The sequence below is a fragment of the Hemicordylus capensis genome, chromosome 16 (genome assembly GCF_027244095.1).
Source record: "Hemicordylus capensis ecotype Gifberg chromosome 16, rHemCap1.1.pri, whole genome shotgun sequence".
NCBI lineage: Eukaryota > Metazoa > Chordata > Lepidosauria > Squamata > Cordylidae > Hemicordylus > Hemicordylus capensis.
In genome coordinates, this window is record NC_069672.1 from 13,625,736 (window position 1) to 13,645,016 (window position 19,281).

The following is a 19,281-nucleotide window of genomic DNA, read 5'->3' on the forward strand; positions in this document are numbered from 1 at the left end:
TCACTTTGGCCACTTATCCGATTCCCCAGCTCCCACCCTGCTTCTCTGGCTCTATCCCGGCTGCCCCAACCTACTAGGCTCTGCCCAAACATGTCTGTGTGGATTCATGGGTGCCACTTAGGTATCATAATGCTTTGATAACATGATTGAGTGTGTCTTTGCTTTCCGTTGAACCACAAGTTCTAGCAGCTGCAAGACAAAATGTGTGCATCTTTCCAGATTTTTTATAAAATGGCTTTTATTGTGGCTCCATTTAAAACAAACAAACACAAAAAACCACCAATAGATCATTTGTGAAACAAAAGCGAAAAAACACACACAAGCCCACTCCACTATATTTACAACAGCATAGGTTTTGCCATACACCCTCTCCTGTAGACAAATACTGTTTTGTTCAAAAACAACCAACACCACCAAACGAAGACCAGTCATTATTGTGATTAGCTAGACTTCCCACTAGGTTCTACAGAGTAAAGAAAAGGTGCACCACAGTCTAGCCTCGCCTCCGAGTGCAATGACTGCAGTTTAACACACCACCACATTCCCATCACATCTTAAAAGCACTTCCATGGTTAGCCATGGTTAGGAAAACACAACCTGGAGCGAAACCAGCTTCTCAGGTTTTCGGGTTGCTCAGATAGGTTTAAAAGGAAGCTTGTTGTTGTTGTTGTCCACAGCTACTAATATAGCGGTGCAAGGAATCACCAGGTGGGATCATGTAGCCACGACAGCCCTATTCTAGTCTGTGCACACTGTCCAGGGGTGTAGATCTGTATACGAGTACAGTTATTCACACGTTATGTTGAAGGCAGGTACGGTGGTACACCTCCTGCCCGTATCCTGCATTTCAGAAGGCCTGTACCCAGGTCTGCTTTTAAAATCAACATGGGTGCAGTCATTCACACAAAAAACGGGTACGTGTGTACAGACATCAGAATGCAGGTACAACGTATTGTCTGAACAGGGCTGGGCACTGAATCCAATCCCCAATCCCGTCCGTTCCATTTAATGTGTTTTGTGAGGATCTTAACTGATCCCAGTTTGGTTGTGTATATGGGTGTGTGTTTTCTTTAATAGCTCCATGCAGAGGGGCCCGATCTGTATTAGTGGGGCAAGAGCAAAAAGTTAAAAGCTCCCTGCTATTTGCAGTACAGGACTGCCAAGATTGTTCCTGCGATCCACGGCTCCTCTTTGGGTGGGTGGGTTGGGGACACACATATCTGCAAAAATGAGACTCTTAACCTGAGGCTTAGATTGGTCCTAAGTTAGACTCAGATCAGGACGTTAAGGCACCATATTGTTTTAATGATGACGGTTTTATCCTGGCGGCAGATGCCGATGCAGAGGACCTGAGATTCAACCCTGTGCTAAGAGACTCTGCCCCATTCATGTGTTCAACACTCATACAATCTGTGTACACTGCATGCAGGCACAGGATCTGTACACAGGAACAGTCAGTGCTCTTACTCTGGGACCTTGAGGCTCTGGTCTGTGGCCTCACAAGGGGGGGGCCTCCAAATGTCCTGGGGGGCCTCCCCAAGCGGTCTGCTGCCAATCTTTGCCATTTTCACCACCGCAGTGGGCGCAGCAGCTGGTAGGCCTGCTCCTTAGCAGCTGCCCGCCTCTCTGCACATGCTCAGGGGCCCACTGCTCACTCTGGCTCATCAGCGTTATTGACCAGCAAGAGGTGCACCAGGTGGCCAGCCCCACACATGGCCTGGAGCACTATCATTTTACGCAAAAGCTTGTACAGGTGTGCAGACATCTGATTGCAGGTGCACATAATGCCCGGACCGGGCTGCCTTCTTGAGACATTTGGAATCTTTTGCCTCCCCACTCTTCACCACAAGGCAGAAAGGACTTCCAATGTTATTTTGGGCCCTAATGAGATCTCATTAGTGACCCTGTCGAGTTTGAGGCTTTGGAGAGGGTTCTTTTTTTAGGCTTGGAGAGTCACAAATGCCAGCCTCACCCCTGGGTTGAATTTCACAGCTTTCCACTCACAGAACATGGTCGTCACATGCCCCATTCTCTTATTTCTCAATAAGAGGAACTGCAGACATCTTTGGTGCGGGAGGAAATGCGATGAAGGGGCTCCAAGCTGTGCTGTAGATATCCCCCACTAGCAGGGACAAAAGCTGGTCCCAATGCACAATCTCTACGGTAAGGCACAGGTTTTCACATGATACAGCAATGGTTAGGTATCCATTGCTCCAGTTCTAGCTGGCCAATGCCTTTTCTTACATCAACTTCCTGAGAAGTAGCCATGCTAGTCTAAAAACAACATCTTGTGGCATCTTATGGGAGGAGATCTGGTCTATCAAACATGCATTGCCCCCTTTGCTAAGCAGGGTCTACCCTGGTTGCATTTGAATGGGAGACTACATGTCTGAGCACTGTAAGATATCCCCCTTAGGGGATGGGGCCGCTCTGGGAAGAGCATCAGCGTGCTTGCATGGAGACAGTTCCAAGTTCCTTCCCTACCACCTCCAGACAGGGCTGAGAGAGACTCCTGCCTGCATCCTTGGAGAAGCCACTGCCAGTCTAGGTAGACAAGACTGAGCTAGACAGACCAAGGGTCTGACTTGGTAGAAGGCAGCTTCCTATGTTCCCAAGACTGACAAATGCATTGTAGCATAAGTTATCAGCATCTACATTTGTATCAGCATCCACAATCGACTTCATCAGATGAATGAAATACTGTCCTCCGTTGGCCAGTTAAATATACATGAGGATAAATTTAAAAGAAAGTAAACCAGAGGGCCAAATGGACATGAAATGCTCATTTCTCATTTCTTTTCCAGTCTGTGAAAATCCGATGGAAAGCTTAAACATATAGAACACATTCCAGTGTTAATTAACTTGGCAAAGCTAGGAGGAGTTTCTTCTTCTTCTTCTTCTTTATTTAATTTATATACCGCCCTTCCAAAAATGGCTCAGGGTGGTTTACACAAAAACATCCATGACTGCTGTCGTGAACAGCTGCTGTGCTTATCTTGTGTACATGTAAGCTTTACATTGTCACAGACTATACATGCCTTTTATTCCCTAACTGTTTGATCCTGCTATTAAAACATTTTGTGTTTCCTTTTCTCTTTCCCCATGTATATATAAACTTGGCAACTGAAGAAAACACTTTATACATCTTTCCTGCCCTCCACCCCCACCAAGTATCTTTGCTGACCTGAGGAAATCTTCCGTCACATCTCAAGGATATTTTCAGGGCTATAATTCAGAGGACACAAGTAATTTCAGTGTCTTCTACTCGTGGGAAAGGCACAGAGGCAAGACATGCTTTCCTGACAGTGTCAAGGAAACAGGAGATTTCTTGACACTCTTGTCATTGAAAAGTTCGGAGTCTTGGGGCCTCCAAGGTGAGGTCACAAGTGAAATTTCACAGGTGATTGTTTTACACTTTCACCACAAGCAGGTGTGTGGGAAGCCAGCCACTCCCCTTACCTGAAATTCCCATTGGCTCAGTCATACAGTGAAGGTCCAGCTAAGACTGCATTTAAGGTCACGGGAGAGTTTCCTAAGCACCCATCTGGTAGGGAATCACTTTGCCAACGTCTTTGTATCTGCAAAGCAAATATCCAGCCATGTTGATAAGCTTTGCAGCGTTTCAGAAAGGATCTGCTCCGTGCTGCTCTCCAAAAAGGCTCTTCTGTTCAAAGTGAGCATCTTCTGTAGGTGAAGCGTCCGCAGATTGCAAACGCCACGAGCCCGAAAGAAAGGCAACCTCCTGGGTCTTTTTGTGCGTTTTTGCCCATATTGAAAAGGTATTGTTAGGAAAGAGCATTACACCCAGCCCACGACAATGTGGAGAAATACGAATGGAAATGGCAGACGCCATCAAGACCATGAGTCCCAAACCAAAAGGGAAAATAAACTATAGCCAGTCCTGCGCAAGGGCGGAGACACCTCACAGAGTGCTGTTTGCCTCGACTTTCTTGCTGTAAGGCACCGAATCCTCTGTGAAATCCTTGAGTTCCTCTTTGTTGGCTTCCACCTCAATGCCGTTCCTCTTGGCCATGATTTGGTTGATCTCCATGAATGTCTTATTCTTGGTTTCGGGGACGATGAGGAAGATGTAAATGACGGTGGCCAAGCAGATCCCGCAGAAGATGAGGAAGCAGTAAGGCCCGAGCCCTTCCTAGAGAGGAAGAAGAGAAGCAGGAGTCAGAGGAGATGTTTTTATTCTTTGCCCCAGAACCACCACCAGAGAGGGTATGCCATGTGATTCACTCAACGTTTTCGACTACAACTCCCACTACAAATCCCCGGCCACAGTGGCCCACAGCTAGGGATTATGGGAGTTGTAGGCCAGTATCTGCAGGGGGGCCGAAGTTGAGCAGCCCTGCTTTAGACCAAAGTATACAAACAACAGACTCCAGTAGCAGTGGGTGTCCTGGATCATAAGAAAATTAAAGAACAGTCCTGTTGAATCAGGCCAATTTAGTCCAGCTGTTTCCCACCGTGGCCCACCAGATGCCACTGAGAAGCCCACAGGCAAGAGCTGAGGGCATGCCATCTCTCCTGCTGTTGCTTCCCTGCAACTGGTATTCGGAGGCATCCTGCCTCTGAGCCTAGGGGTAGCCTATGGTCATCCAGATTAGTAGCTGTCCTCCACGAACTTACTGACGCGCTTTTTAAAGCCATCCAAGCTGGTGGCCATCACCACATCCCATGGCAGAGAATGCAATCAATTAATCATGCGCTATGTGAAAAAGTATTTTCTTTCGTCGGTCCTAAATTTCCTGGCAATCCATTTCATGGGATGACCCTTGGTTCTCGTGTTATGTGTGAGAGAGAATATGTCTCTTCCTCCACACCATGCATCTTTTTATAAACCTCTAACACAGGGGTAGGAGTTTGGCTCTCCAGCTGTTGTTTAACTACACTCCCATCATCCTCAGCAACAATAATTAGGGAGAAGGATGATGGAAGTCGTAATTCAACAACAGCTGGAGCGGAAGGGAGCATTCAAAGACCCAATCCTCACTCCTGTAGCCCATGTTATGTAAGTATCAATGCAGTTATTTATTATAAGCCTTTTCATCCCCAAACTTTATCTGTCCCCCAAAACAGTTGCTAAAACACTGTGAAGCTTATCACCATTGCTGAATATTTGGTTTGCAAATAGGATCACTTCCAAAGTGTTATGAATCCCTGTTTTCCCTTACCTCCATATAACTGAAGACCAGACCCACTGTGAAGTTGGAAAGCCAGTGAACTGACCCTCCAACCATGAATGCCGCGGGGCGGGAGGACTGAAGGAACATCTCTATGATCATCACACTCGGAATAGGACCTGGGGGGAACGAAAATGTGACACTTCAGCATATCAGTCTCTTACATGCTGCATTCAGACGGGACGGGGGAATGAAGGTTGGGACAGAGGAATGAAGGAGGAAGGGCATCTGTACGCTTGCGTGCAGAAGGTTCCAAGTTCCCTCCCTGGCAGCATCTCCCAGATAGGGCTGAGAGAGACTCCCGCCTGCAACCTTGGAGAAGCTGCTGCCAGCCTGGGTAGGCAATATTGAGCTAGATGGACCAATGGTCTGACTCAGTATATGGCAGCTGCCTATGTTTCTTCCTATGCTCCGTGAACCCTCAGTTTGGAGCCACAAAACTCACTACGATCTCAGGGTTCAAATTGGAGTCTCCCACGTGCAACCTCGGGTCGTGTAATGGACGTGCCCGGAGTTGCATGTGTTTTGACGTAACAGTAAGGAAACTGAAGGTGAACTCCAGTCCTCTATTACGTGTGAATGCAGCCAAAGTCTCTGATAACTGCACACTGTCCAAACACTGGAATTACTAATAAACCTCCCAAATGGTTATAAACATATAAATTGCCATATACCAAGTCAGACTTCCCTGTCCTCTCTCAGCTTCTAAGATTTCACCAGCAAATGCCCATTTTATAGAGCCTATGTTCCAGTCTGGGGCAATGTCTTGGTATGGACTACAATTCCCATCACCCCCTGCTAAAATAGCGGATGACTGGCAGTGGAGGGGGTGATTAGAGTTGTAATCCAAAAACAAGTTACCCAAGACTGCTCTGTTCTCAACCAATGAGAACTAGAAACTTGTGTGGTGTTAGTTTTTAGTTTTTTTTTTAAATCAAAGCTGAAATTTCTCGGGAATGCCGATTCGTGTAACCAGTCCATAGAAAATACGAAGCTCTGAGCACAGATAAATGTATCTGCTAGATAAATTCGTGAGCAAAGAAAAGACGACACTTACTTGCACCAATGGCGTGTCCAATGACGTAGCAGATGACGCAGGCTATGCTGAGGTACGGCATCCATTCGATAGTCTGTTGGGGGATTTGGTGAGTGTTTAGAGCAGGCCTGCTCAACTCAGCCCCCGCTCCCAGCCGCTTTTGGACTACAACTCCCATAATTCCCAGCCACAGTGGCCAATAGCCAGGGATTATGGGAATTGCAGACCAACCTCTGCAGGAGAGCTGAAGTTGAGCAACCCTGGTTTATTTATCATTTATATATGTGATTTATATACCTCCCACACTTCCCCAACTGAACTGCAGGGAATAACACACCTTAAGCAGCGTTCCCACTAAGGTGTGTGCATGTGCCCCACACACACACACACACACTTTTTGATGTCTGCTCACTTAATTTTAAGACTCCGCCCAGGTTGAATTGCAAAGACCCCATTCTGAATGCAGGTGCGTGCACTGCCTTGACACTGCCCAGAACAAAACTCATTCCGCGCACAGATGGAAAAAAAAAATTAAGAGGGAACACTGACCTTCAGATTCAGAGCCAAGGTTAACACAGCGCAGGAGACACAGCAGATCCCAAAACCAAGCAGCAGCAGAATTCTGCGCCCCAGGGCTTCTACAATGAGCACCTACAAGATAAGAGAGGAAGACGACAATTCAGCCTCTCTGCACAAACCCGTCGTTCTTGGATTTACAGTGCAGTGTCGAAACCAGTGTGGCAAACTGTTTGGAGATGGGAAGATCCCGAGGGCTGCCATCATGTGCCTACTGCTGATTTTTATGTGCGCCCCACCCAAGAACCGCCCCCCCCGCCGGTGGCTTGTGTGTGGTTTCATGGCTGCATGTTTTAATGGGTGCTGGTTTTGTTCTGCTTTATACAACTGCCTTGTGGGGGAAAGAACTGTAGCTCAGCCGAAGAGCAACTGCTTCAAACTCAGAAGGCTCCAGGTTCAATCTTGGAAGCATCTCCAGGTAAGGCTGGGAAAGACCTCCATCCGGAGACTCCGAAAAGCTGCCGCCGGTCAGTGCAGACATTACTGAGCTAGATGGGGATGGGGTCACAGCTCGGGGGTAGAGCATCTGCTCTAGTGTGCTGAAGGTCCCAGGTTCAGTCTGTGGCAGCATCTCCAAGTAGGGCTGGGAAGGACTCCTGCCTGAATCGTCAGAGAGCCGCTGCCAGTCAGTACTGACACTGATGGAGATGGACCAAGGATTTAACTCGGTATAAGGCAGCGTCCTGTGCTTCTTTGACACCGTAGATGGCAGTTTCCAATGTAAAGGTAAAGTGTGGCGTCGAGTCGGTGTCGACTCCTGGTGCCCACAGAGCCCTGTGGTTGCCTTTGGTAGAATACAGGAGGGGTTGACCATTGCCTCCTCCCGCGCAGTATGAGATGATGCCTTTCAGCAGCTTCCTAGATCACTGCTGTAGCCTATGTTTATTTGCCAACCGATTTGGGCGTGGAGTGTCCTTTGGGACTGAAAGCACCAGGAGTGGAATAATAGCAAACAAAAACAACCAATACCGCAAGCATGGTCATGACAACGTTGACGGCGCCTGTTCCGGCGGTGACGAACTGCACCTGGTCCTTTGCCACACCCGCGTTTTCGTAGATCCGGTCGGCATAGTAATAGACCTGCAACGGGGCCAAAACAGTGGTTCATTGAGCCATTCCTTCATTCAATTTCTATACCGCCCTCCCTAAAGTGGCCCCGAGTCGGTTAACTTTTTTTTTTAAGTATATAATATGTGTAGTAGAAAACAGTAAGAAAATCAATAAAGAGCTAAAAGACTGAGCTAAAACTGCACTGAAGAGAGTTACAAATTTTGAACGCTTCGGATTGAAAACTGCAAGTCAAAAGATAAGCACTAGGATGATTTAAGGGCCCTGGACCCCAGGAAGGGAAAGGCGGAAGTGCAGTCAGCCAGGAATGTGTCGCTCTACCCTTTCCAAGCTCTATGTCCAGAGGTAAAGGTAAAGTTGGTGTCGACTCCTGGCGCCCACAGAGCCCTGTGGTTGTCTTGGGTAGAATACAGGAGGGGTTGACCATTGCCTCCTCCCATTCAGTATGAGATGATGCCTTTCAGCATCTTCCTCTATCGCTGCTGCCCGATATGGGGGTTTCCCATAGTCTGAGAAACACACCAGCGGGGATTCGAACCGGCAACCTCTGGCTTGCTAGTCAAGTCATTTCCCGCTGCGCCATTCGGTGGCTTGGCGACCACAGAGCCGCGTGGTGTTCTTTTTCCTCCGCCACCCCCAACACGGCGGCTCCCGCAGTGTTTCCCCCTCCCAACATGGCGGCTGTCCCAGGGAGCCAAGATGGCGGCAGCGAGGCCATCCTTCAGGTCTGTCTCGGGGTGGGCTGCGCTCCAGGTGAGCCAGGAAAGGAGCGTGGCGGGGAACGCACTTACGTTATACCCTCTAGAAGCAAGGAGCTGGCTTTGACGGCCCTTCCCAGCTCCACGGCTCTCAAACCCTTTCCCCCTCTCCAACGGCCATCCCAAGAAGCCAGCTTATTTACCGCGTTCACTCCGGAGAGCTGCTGTCCCATCATCATCACGATGATAGAGATAAGCTGCCAGCGGAGACCTCGGTAGGTGAAGAGGGTAATCACGGACATCCGCCCTTCCGCTTTCTCGGCCAGGTCTTCCTGCCTCATCTCTTCCATCTCGTCCTCCACATCGTCCCAGCCTCTTAGCTTCTTCAGAGCTGGAGGGGAGGAAAGGGAGGCAATGAAACTTCAGGAAGCAAGCGTAAGAAAAGCCCTTCTGAGTTAGGTTAGGTTCCCTGCTAACTGAGCAAAAGAGGCACTTTTTTCAAAGTGGTGGTTCTCTTTATTGAGCGGTGGGGGGAGCAACTGGCCCTATTCATCCCCAGCACAGCATCCCTCCAGTGGCTGTTGCCTGACTTATGTTTCTTTTTTAGATTGTGAGCCCTTTGGGGATAGGGAGCCATTTTATTTATTTATATCTATGTAAACCGCTTGGGGAACTTTTGTTGAGAAGTGTTATATAAATACTCGCTGTATTCGTATCAGATCAAGGGCCCATCCAGTTCAGCTTCACGCAGTGGCCAATGAAGTGTGGTAGGGAAAGAATATGACCACGCCCCTTGGTGGTCCCCAGCACCTGGAGATCTGATCCTGACGGAAATGTACAGCTATCGAGACTGCTAGCCATGGATGGCCTTATCTTCCATGAATCTGGCTAATCCCCTTTTAGAACCATCTAGATTGGTGGCCACCACCACATCCAGTGGCAGTGAATTCTACAGTTTAACTACATGCTGTGTAAGGAAGCGCTTCCTTTTGTTCATCCTCAATCTCCCAGCATTTAGCTCCAACGGATAACTCCGGGTTCTAATGTTATGAGAGAGAAAAACACGTCTTTCTATCCACTTGCTCCAGACTGTACATATCATTTTATAGACCTCTATCATGTCCCCCGTTCTTTCAAAGCCAAAAAGGCCCAAATGTTATAGGCTTTCCTCATAGGGGAATCACTCCAGCCCCCTAATTATTTTGGTTGCCTTTTCCTGCACCTTTCCCAGCTCTACAATATTCTTTTTTAAGCAGAAAGGATGGAGGATATTCTGAGCTCAGCTCGCCCTGGCATGTCTCCATTACAACCTGAACCTGAATGGTGTATCCTCCCCAAACGGACGGCGCCAAAGGAAGAGAAATTCCCTAAAGGGCTGCTGGCCCAGTAGCAGAGTACTGTAGGCATTCTCTTTTCCGCCGTTCAGAGGTAGTAACAAAACACAGAGAGACGTTTAACGTCTCCTTCTTCCACCTGGGATTATCACATACCTGCTTTAGCTCCCTCTTCATCTCCTTTCTGGATCAGCAAGTATCTTGGACTCTCGGGGAAGAAAGGCAGCAGAAGAAGTTGCAGGGCTGCAGGAACCCCAGTGAGACCCAGGAGTACTGGCCAGCCTGCAGTGGGGAGAGAGGGGGAGAAAGAGACAGATGTTGCCAGGCCTGCTAAGACGGACATCCTGCACTGCAGCCTGAACGCCCGGCTAATTCCCTAATTTACCGTCAGAGCTTCCCAGGATCATCCGCATCCCCAAGATCTGAGCTGTCAGGATCCCAATGGTGATAAAGAGCTGTGGCACCACCCCGACAGCTCCCCTGAGGTTTTTGGGGGACATCTCTCCAAGATACATGGGCACAACGTTGGAAGACAGGCCTGGTGAGACACAGCAAAGCAAAGGGTGAGGAGAATGAGACCAATAAAGGGGGTGAAAGGCGAAAGAAACAGGGTGTCAACCAGCATGGGCGGAAGGTCGACGGTGACCCGCTCACCGGTGGATCGCCAGCATCCGCTGGCTAATGAGAGAATCTGTAAGGCACCCAGAGAGTTCTGGAACCAGAGGATCTCCAGCGCCACTAGATCTCTGTTCCTACTGCCAAGCTGGCAAAATACAACATCTGCAGGAGGGCCGACGTAGGGTAGGAGGAGGTCTGTGCTTCCAGAGCGCCATCTAGGCTGCAGTACCAGCCCGCCTGAGCATTCCGTCAGCTGACCGACAAGGGCCAATCCCAGCCTACCAGGCCCTATAAAGTCCTCGCCTCCGGAGTTCGCTTCTCAGTCTGCACTACTGGTTTTGGATACAACCCAAGCGCCTGCTCTCTTGGATCTTCTCCTGCCTTTTGGGACCATGGCATGCAGCTGCTCCATGCTATCTTGGACCGACAGCTTGCTCCTCCAATCCAGGCCCTGGGTTGCAGCGGACCTTTGCCAAAACCTCATGGATTCTTGCAGAGAAGGTTGCGCTCGAAGACCATGAAAGATGGATGTCCGCTCACTTCAGTGTGTGTTCTCCATACTCTCGTTTGCAGCACGAGAAAGGAAGATAGGAATCTGAGCCTATTCCTCTACAGCCTGTCTCCTCCTTTTAAGTTTCTAGTTGCATCAATTTGTTTTTTAATAGGCTTGTTCAGGTGACCACAGGCAGGGGATGAGAAGCCCCCGCCACACCTGGCTCTTCTAGGCAGGCGGGGTGCTGCTTCCACCCTGACGACGGTCCTGTGAATAAGTCTAATGTCTACTCTGGCCCTGTGTTTGGCCAATCACCAGCTTGCTTGCCTGCCTGCCTGCCTGCCCAAAATAGGTCCCACCCTGGGGCCTGAATACTTTGCACAAGAGAAATTACTCAAGAGGAAAGTATGAACACTCACACGTCCACCCCCCACACGCAGTTGACAATATCCTCAGCAGGCCAGACTGGCAAAGAAATACCCTGGCGGTCTCCTCCATCATGTCCTAGGTGTTTGCATAAGGAAGCTGTTTCAATATTGGACATATAGCAACCGAGAGCCGGTGTTGAATATATATGGTCCAGGTTATTTTCAGCCAAGCCTTATGTGATATGGCTTGTCCTCCAGCGAAAATCCTATTGATTCAAGCCGCTTTGTTGTTCTTGCAAACATGCCTCCTGTTTACCTTTGACACCTAGAATTTGCTCTGCATTGATCAGATCTGGTTTGCAAAGGAAAAGGGGGTAAATCTGACATGCATAAGGTTGACAGGGCAGTTGCTGGATGCTGGAATTTAGTTCTGGTTTCTCCACAGACCAAACTCAATTACCCTCTTACCTGCCAAATTTCACTTCAAGGGAAAAGGTAAACATAAACCACTATTTGCTGACTTTTAGAAGCATCCCCAAAATCTGCTTCCTTAAGTGCCCACTTGGCAAGGATTCATGAAATATTCACCCACTGTCTGCTTTGTTAACTACAGAATACATCTTTTGAGAGAAATCAATACTGCTAAGAAGGGAGGCTGGATTCTGTTCTGCATTACATGACAAGAATAGTTTACATCCCCTGTATCAGTGATCATATGAACATAAAAAGCTGCCTGATGCCAGAGTCTGACCACTGTTCCACTGTGTGCAGTGCTGTCTACTCTGATTGGCAGCAGCTCCCCAACGTCTCAAGCACAGAGGGCCTTTTCCAGCCATCCTGCCTTATGAAAATTTTAGGTACCAGGGATGGAATCGGAAGACAACCTCTGGGCAAAGTATGTGCATCTGTCCACATGCATGTGCAAACCCTCCAGTGGCTGTTGCTGGTGTCTATCTCATGCTTCTTTTTTAGGTTGTGACCCCTTTGGGGACAGGGAGCCATTTTATTTACATCTATGTGAACCGCGTTGGGAACTTTTGTTGAAAAGCGGCATATAAATATTTTACGTATCATCGTATCGTATCGTATTGTCTCGTCTCGTCTCACCACTGAGCTATGTACCCTTTCCTCAGTGCATCCTACTCACCTGCACATATCCCAATGATGATGCGACAGACGATGATCACTTCAAACGTCTTTGCTGCCTTGGAGGCTCCCATGAGGATGGCAGGGATGATGGAGAAGACGTTGTTGATCAGTAAGGTGCCCTTTCTATGGAAGAAGAGGGGGCGGGGTACCACGGGCTCTGTAAGTGACTGTGGATCAATACATCTGCTTCCAAGCCACAGGAAACGGCTTCATACTGAGCTGGACCACTGTCTCATCTAGCTCAGCCTGGTCTAGACCAGAGGTTCCCCTAGCCTTGGGTCTCTAGATGTTGGGACTACCACTCCCATCGTCCATTCCTTCAGCCACTGTGCCAGGGAATGATGGAAGTTGTAGTGCAACCCTTTGGTGCATACTGGCTGACAGCAGGAGTAATCATGACCCTCGGTCTATACTGACCCTCAGCCAATAAAGGTATCTCTTGGTCAGATGCCCACAACTTCCAGCATCCTCAGTTGCTATGACCTTTGGCTGGGGATTATGGGAGTTGTATTCAGCAACATCTGGCAATCCCCATTATACAGATCTCTGCTTTATCAGCTCTACTGGCTGCTCAATTGTTTTTAGGTTTCTGAATGTTTTGTTTTTAATTTGTATTATTGTTGATCAGATATTACATGTTTTCCCCTTAACTATGTCCTGCCCCAAAGGCATTTGTCAGCTGAGTGGCATATAAACCAACCTCAACATCCTCCCCTGATGTGACTTGCTGGAAGAATTCCAAGTTCCCACAGGAATATAGGAAGCTGCCATATATTGAGTCAGACCCTTGATCCATCTTGCTCAGTATTGTCTTCACAGAGTGGCAGCGGCTTCTCCAAAGTTGCAGGCAGGAATCTCTCCCAGCCCTATCTTGGAGATGCGGCCAGGGAGGGGAACTTGCTCACACTTCTCGTCTCCCATTCAAATGCAACCAGGGTGGACCCTGTTTAGCTAAGAGGACAGTTCATGCTTGCTGCCACCAGACCAGCTTTCTCTTTACCTCCCGCATTTGTTCACCATGGGGCCAACCATAAGTGACCCGAAGAAGCCTCCAAGTGGAAAGAAAGACACCGTGAGAGACCAGAGGGCCGTCATCAAGCCCTTCTCCATGTACTCCCCATTCCTCGCGAAGTAGGTTTCGTTGTAAAAATCTTGCATGAACTGGAAGACATACACAAGTGTCGCACGTCAGCCACGGAGCAATGACACATTTCCTAGTTCAGTCTTTATTCTGTATACAAGTCTGTTGGACTGACTTGTATATGGTGGGATTTTATAGGTTTAATATCTATTTTAAAAGATTATATTAAGCAAGAGCAGGAATTACCATCACTCGAGGATTTGGCTTGGGACCTTCTGCATGCTAGCTGTACCAACAAGCTATGGGCCCGCCCTATAAGAACAGAGTCAAATGTACCTTTGAAGCTGCCTCCTACTGAGTTAGACCCTTGGTCCATCTAGCTCAGGATTGCCTACACTGACTGGCAGCAGATCTCCAAGGATTCAGGCAGGAGTCTTTCCCGGCCCTACCTGGAGATGCTTCCAGGGATTGAACCTGGGGCCTTCTGCATGAAGAGCTGATGCTCTAGCACTATGGCCCCGCCCCAAGGGGACATACGTGGGTCTCCCATCCAGGCACTGACCACAGCAGGAACTGCTTAGCTTCAGCAAGTTGGCGGGACTGGGTCTCACTTCCTCAGATTAACTGCTCTGGGATTAGGGGCTGCCAACACCGCACCTCCCCGGGGAGAAACTGCAAAGCCATCTTGGCGATGTGGATGGCTTGAGAATGTGAAAAAATATTGTTGGGGGAGGGATTCATGCATTCAGGTTCCCGCCTGCCCCATCACCACCCAGCCTCAACTCACCGGTGCTGGAGAGTTGATCACGGAGACATTATAACCGTACTGGAAAGAGGACCCAAAGGCAGCGATCAGGGTGACCAGGGCAAGGACAAGAGACATCCTCTGTGGGCAAGAAGAGAGAGGAGGGACGGTTATGGGGGTAGGGGAGACCGACAGAGCTTGATTTGGACTCGGCTGCAAAACGACAACAAAAAGTGCCTCTGAGCACGTGCAGAATAAAGGTTCCCTTACCACGGCCACCTTTCAGCCAGGATCAGGGAGATAAGAGCCTTGAGCCATAGGAAATATGGAGAGAGCTGGTCTGGTGGTAGCAAGCATGATTTGTCCCCTTAGATAAGCAGAGTCTGCCCTGGTTGCATATGAATGGGAGACTTGATGTGTGAGCACTGGAAGAGATTCCCCTCAAGGGATGGAGCCACTCTGGGAAGAGCATCTAGGCTCCAAGTTCCCTCCCTGGCAGCATCTCCAAGATAGGGCTGGGAGAGATTCCTGCCTGCACCCTTGGAGAAGCCGTTGCCAGTCTGGGAAGACAATACTGAGCTAGATGGACCAAGGGTCTGACTCAGTATATGGCAGCTGCCTATATTCCTATGCAAGTTGCAATGAAAGTCATAGGAACGTAAGAAGCTGCCGTATACAGAGTCACACCCTTGGTCTACCTAGCTCTGTACCGTCTACACTGACTGGCAGCGGCTTCTCCACGGTTTCAGGCAGGAGCCTTTCCCAGCTCTACCTGGAGATGCTGCCAGGGATTGATCCTGGGACCATCTGCCTGCAAAACAGATGCTCTTCCTCTGAGCTTCGGCCCCATCCCTTAAGGAGAGTATCATACAGCAGATGGCGTTCTCACATGTGGTCACCCATCCAAATGCAAACGTAAGGTGAGCCCTGCTTAGCAAAGGCGACAATTCACGCTTGGTATCACAAGACCAGCTCTCCTCCCCAGAGAGTGGACAAATTAAAGGCGGGGGGAGGACGGGGCCCCTTCATGCAGTCCAGATGACACCCCCAGCCCCCCCCAACCCCATCTTCCTGACAGCCTTCTCAAAACAGTCGCTAAAAGGTTCCTCACAACAAGCTCAAGGGACTAGGCCCTCTCTGGAGCACCGGTTTGAGACTGGAGAGGCATGTGTGTCTGAATATAGGCAGGAGGCTGCACAACCAGCGTGGTGTAGTGGTTAGAGTGCCGGACTACGACCGGGGAGACCCCAGTTCAAATCCCCATTCAGCCATGATGCTTGCTGGGTGACTCTGGGCCAGTCCCTTCTCTCTCAGCCTAGCCTACTTCACAGGGTTGTTGTGAAAGAGAAACTTAAGTATGTAGTACACCGCTCTGGGCTCCTTGGAGGAACAGCGGGATATAAAATGTAAATGTAAAACCACTGGAAGCACCAGTTTGCAGAGAAGGCCTGAGTGCCAGTCCCCAGCACCCTCCTATCCAGAGCCATCCGGGATGGATGGGTTCCCCTGCCTCATGGTGTGTGTATGCCTGGAGAAACTGCATCCCTGTAAAAAGGAGGGGGCGAGATGACCTTTTAAGGCACCTTTTTCCAACCCTGCCCCACAGGGTGTCACCAGGTGCCAACCTATAAACAACACAGCATTCTGGACCGGCTCTGAATTCGGGAGCTGGGACAGCTTTTTAAATGTTGCTAAAGCATTAGCTCTCTTGTTCCTTGTAGGAAAAGGCCGATCATATTTTCCACTGAGGCGCCTGGCCAGAATGCTTGCTCTCTCCTCTTCCGCCCCCTCCTCCCTCACCCCCTTTGAGGTCCTAGGGTGCCCACCCACCACAGCCCAAAGACAGATTTATGACGGGCGCATGGTGTAACAGGAGAAGTCTCGGAGTAGCCAAGAGTTCCTACAGGGTTTCACACAAGCAACTCCATTCAGGCACTTTAAACAGTGTGCATTAAGGGGGGGGGGACCAGAGGCTTGAAATTATTTTACAGCAAAATAAAAAGCTTGCTTCTTGTCTGATGACCTGCAGGGCTTCTTTTCTGGCTGAACATAGGAGGCTGCTTCATACAGAGTCGGACCCTTCTTCCCTCTAGCTCAGTAGTAATACTGAGTAATTCTGCAGAATTCCAGGAAGGGGGCCTTTCCAGGTTCTACCTGGACAGGCCAGGGATCAAAGCAGGGAGGCCCGGCAGAGATGAAGGGCCCTGGGACAAAAAAATTGAAGATAGGCCCCAACACCCACCCACCCCCTGCCATTACTGCTATGAATATTCATATGCCAATTTCCAACCAAAAGTTCCCAAAGCCGATTACAGAGAAAAATAATATAGCGGATGGTTTCCTGTCCCAAAAGGGCTCACAGTCGAAAAGGGAAATTCATGCAGATACCAGGAACAGGCTCTGGATGTGCTGGGGTTGGAGAGGAAAAGTAGCTCTCCCCTTGATAAATGAGAATCGCCGCTTTAAAAGGCGCCTCTTTGCTCAGAGAGCAGTGGTTTGACGTCTTTGGAAAGGGGGGAGGCAGAAAAAGGGGGGAGCAAGCTGGTGTTCAGCTGGTGGGCTGCCCCCCTCTCCCTCAGGGGGCCCCCAGGGGACATTCGCACCCCCATCCCATTTAACTGTGGCTAAGCCCCTGAATCATTCATCCATCCATCCATCCATTCATTCGATTTCTATACCGCCCATCCAAAAATGGCTCAGGTGGTGGTCTTAAAAAAGGACTAAATAGACGCAACACTTGGGTGTGCAAGGAATAATCTGGTGAGGCCTTAAACACTCTAACCAATGCAGCAGCATGTGCTTCCCTGGGCCTCCGATGAAGTGGAGAGAGCAGTCCCCAAAAGCAAATATCACAACCCCCCTGTTTGTGTTCCCGTGCCACCGGTGAACAGGCCCATCCCTCTGGAAGTGGGGACAGGTGGAAAACCACGAACCCCACCCCCTGGCCTTCCTGCTACCTTGCTGGCCACCTGCCGGCTGCCACAAAAACAAAATGGGCAGAAAGCAGCAGCCCCCCTGCAGGGCTGGGATTAAGGCTCTCAGCCACTCGCCCCCCCCCTGCTCGGCATTCGCCATCTCCGCAGCAGCATTCTTGGAACCACGGTGCAAAAAGCCAGGTGGGGAGAGGTCCCTGCCATCTCTTTGTTGTGGCCAGTCTTCACTAATCCAGCCTAGTTCTCAGTGGTACTACTCAGGAGTTGCTCTAAAGGGCTACTCGATTTCAACAGCGCTTCCTCGAGAAAATTTAAAGTCAGGACCCATCTCTCTCCCTCTCTTTAAATGGCAGCATCCGCGCGCCCCCGCCCCACGCGGTCCCCGCGCTTACGCGCCACCATCCGCGCGCCCCCTGCGGTTCCTATCTCGGCCCCACTGCTTGCAAAGTCGGCCTGGACCGCAGCCAGCCTAAAGGTGTTTTTTTGGGGGGGGGCACTAAATAAAGTCGAGGGGGCAGCTGATCTAGCCTCTGTAAGCCGGCCTGGATCAATGGATGGGTCTTCCAAGAGCACCAAAGCCCCCATCCGTCCTGAGCGCATGGCGCTTGTTGGTGTTTTTAAAACACCCCCAAACCAGGGGCTAGTAAGACCCCTCTGAAGGCGACCCCATGTTGCCTTCCCCGCAAAGGCTCCCAGCACCAGTTGCCCAAGGGCAAGTCCTCGCCCAGCTGGGCAAGCTGCAACCCCCTCTGCCCAGCGCCCCCTTCCTCCCTCGGGTCTGCAAGCCGGGTGCCTGCCTGCCAGCCACTCACCCCTTTCCTCTCGGGGCAGGCTTCTTGCCCCTTCTGCCCTTCCCCGTTCTTGGGCTTCGTGGAGTGCATCGTGAGGTGGCCCTCGCAGTCCTGGGCGACTCAGCTTGTGGGAGAGCTCGCCAGCAGGCAAGGCGCGCGGATGTGCCGCCGGATCTTTCTCCGCGCGTCTATATATGCCTCGCCGAGGGTAACGGGGAACACCCAGCAGCAGCAATCTGGTTTATAGCCCAAGGAGGTCGGGAGCTTGTCCTCTGGACTCGCCCCGCCGTGCTGCCTCCTGCCTGGGTTTCTCGTGCCTGCCTGCTGCTGCCGCTGCCGCCGCCGCCGCCTCCTCCTCTTCCCCTGGCCCCATCCAAGGCCCTGCTGCCTCTGGCTGGACTGGAGGCCAAGCGTTTTAAGGAGCGCGTGGGCCAGGAGCCATGCTCGGGAGGCGACCGGGCGCGAGATTTGCATGCAAGGCGGGCGGGCGGGGCGGGGGGTCTCAGGTCCCAGCCCCTTCGGATGACGCGGCTGGGGGAAGCCCTCTCTCTCTCTCTCTCTCCCGCCGCCGCCGCTGCCACTCCCACCCAGGCCTGGCCTCGAGGTCTGGCTGTGGCCAAGGCGCGGCAGCCTCTCCAATTCCGACGCTTCTCCCCGGCTGCAGCGGGCTCGCTGGGGCTGGCTTTGCAAGAGCCGCTTGACTTGGCCGCTCCCGGAAAAGAGGCGGCCGCCGCCAGCCAGCCCCTCTCTCCTTGCAACAGGCGCGCGCGGGATTGAGCAATAACGAAAGAAATCCACGCCGCTGGCGGGCTTGGCCGGCCGGCCGGAGGCGATCACTGGGCTTCAGGCAAGCGGGAGGTGCCTGCCTCCGCTCCCGCTGTGCCTGTTCTCCAGCGTCTCTCCCTAGTGTGCCTTACGGGGGATGTGGGGGTTTCCCCGACCCCACCCCGCTAACTGGGCCAAGGGATGGTTCCCTTATGCTTTTTCTGGGGCAGAGAAACCGGGACACAGGAAGCTGCCTTTTGCCGACTCAGGCCCCTGGTTCATCCTGCCCAGTATTGTCTACTCCAGGGTTTCTTAACCTTGGGCCCCCAGGTGTGGTTGGACTACAACTCCCAGAATCCCCAGCCACAAAGGCCATGTCTGGGGATTGTGGGAGTTGTAGTCCAACCACATCTGGGGGCCCAAGGTTAAGAAAC

General features: G+C 50.7%; 1 protein-coding gene across 3 annotated transcripts in view; it reads right to left on the reverse strand.

Moving 5' to 3' along the window:
- The window catches only part of LOC128338405 (solute carrier family 2, facilitated glucose transporter member 5-like), a 37,097-nt gene extending 18,377 nt beyond the window's left edge, over nucleotides 1-18,720 (reverse strand). The window contains exons 1-12 of one of the 3 annotated variants that reach the window (XR_008312602.1): nucleotides 18,104-18,720; nucleotides 14,401-14,499; nucleotides 13,533-13,693; nucleotides 12,531-12,655; nucleotides 10,290-10,442; nucleotides 10,061-10,186; nucleotides 8,774-8,961; nucleotides 7,774-7,884; nucleotides 6,778-6,879; nucleotides 6,250-6,322; nucleotides 5,184-5,311; nucleotides 3,185-4,153 (exon numbers count right to left, since the gene is read on the reverse strand). Coding sequence is in view for 2 of the 3 variants with exons in the window: in XM_053280778.1 (XP_053136753.1) it covers nucleotides 3,923-4,153; nucleotides 5,184-5,311; nucleotides 6,250-6,322; nucleotides 6,778-6,879; nucleotides 7,774-7,884; nucleotides 8,774-8,961; nucleotides 10,061-10,186; nucleotides 10,290-10,442; nucleotides 12,531-12,655; nucleotides 13,533-13,693; nucleotides 14,401-14,499; nucleotides 18,104-18,172 (1,566 nt within the window). In the remaining variant the exon portion in view is untranslated. Of the gene's footprint in view, nucleotides 1-212; nucleotides 4,154-5,183; nucleotides 5,312-6,249; nucleotides 6,323-6,777; nucleotides 6,880-7,773; nucleotides 7,885-8,773; nucleotides 8,962-10,060; nucleotides 10,187-10,289; nucleotides 10,443-12,530; nucleotides 12,656-13,532; nucleotides 13,694-14,400; nucleotides 14,500-18,103 lie in introns of those variants that run through there. The other 2 variants (XM_053280778.1, XM_053280779.1) reach the window with 2 other exon arrangements.
- Nucleotides 18,721-19,281: the final 561 nt, after the last annotated feature.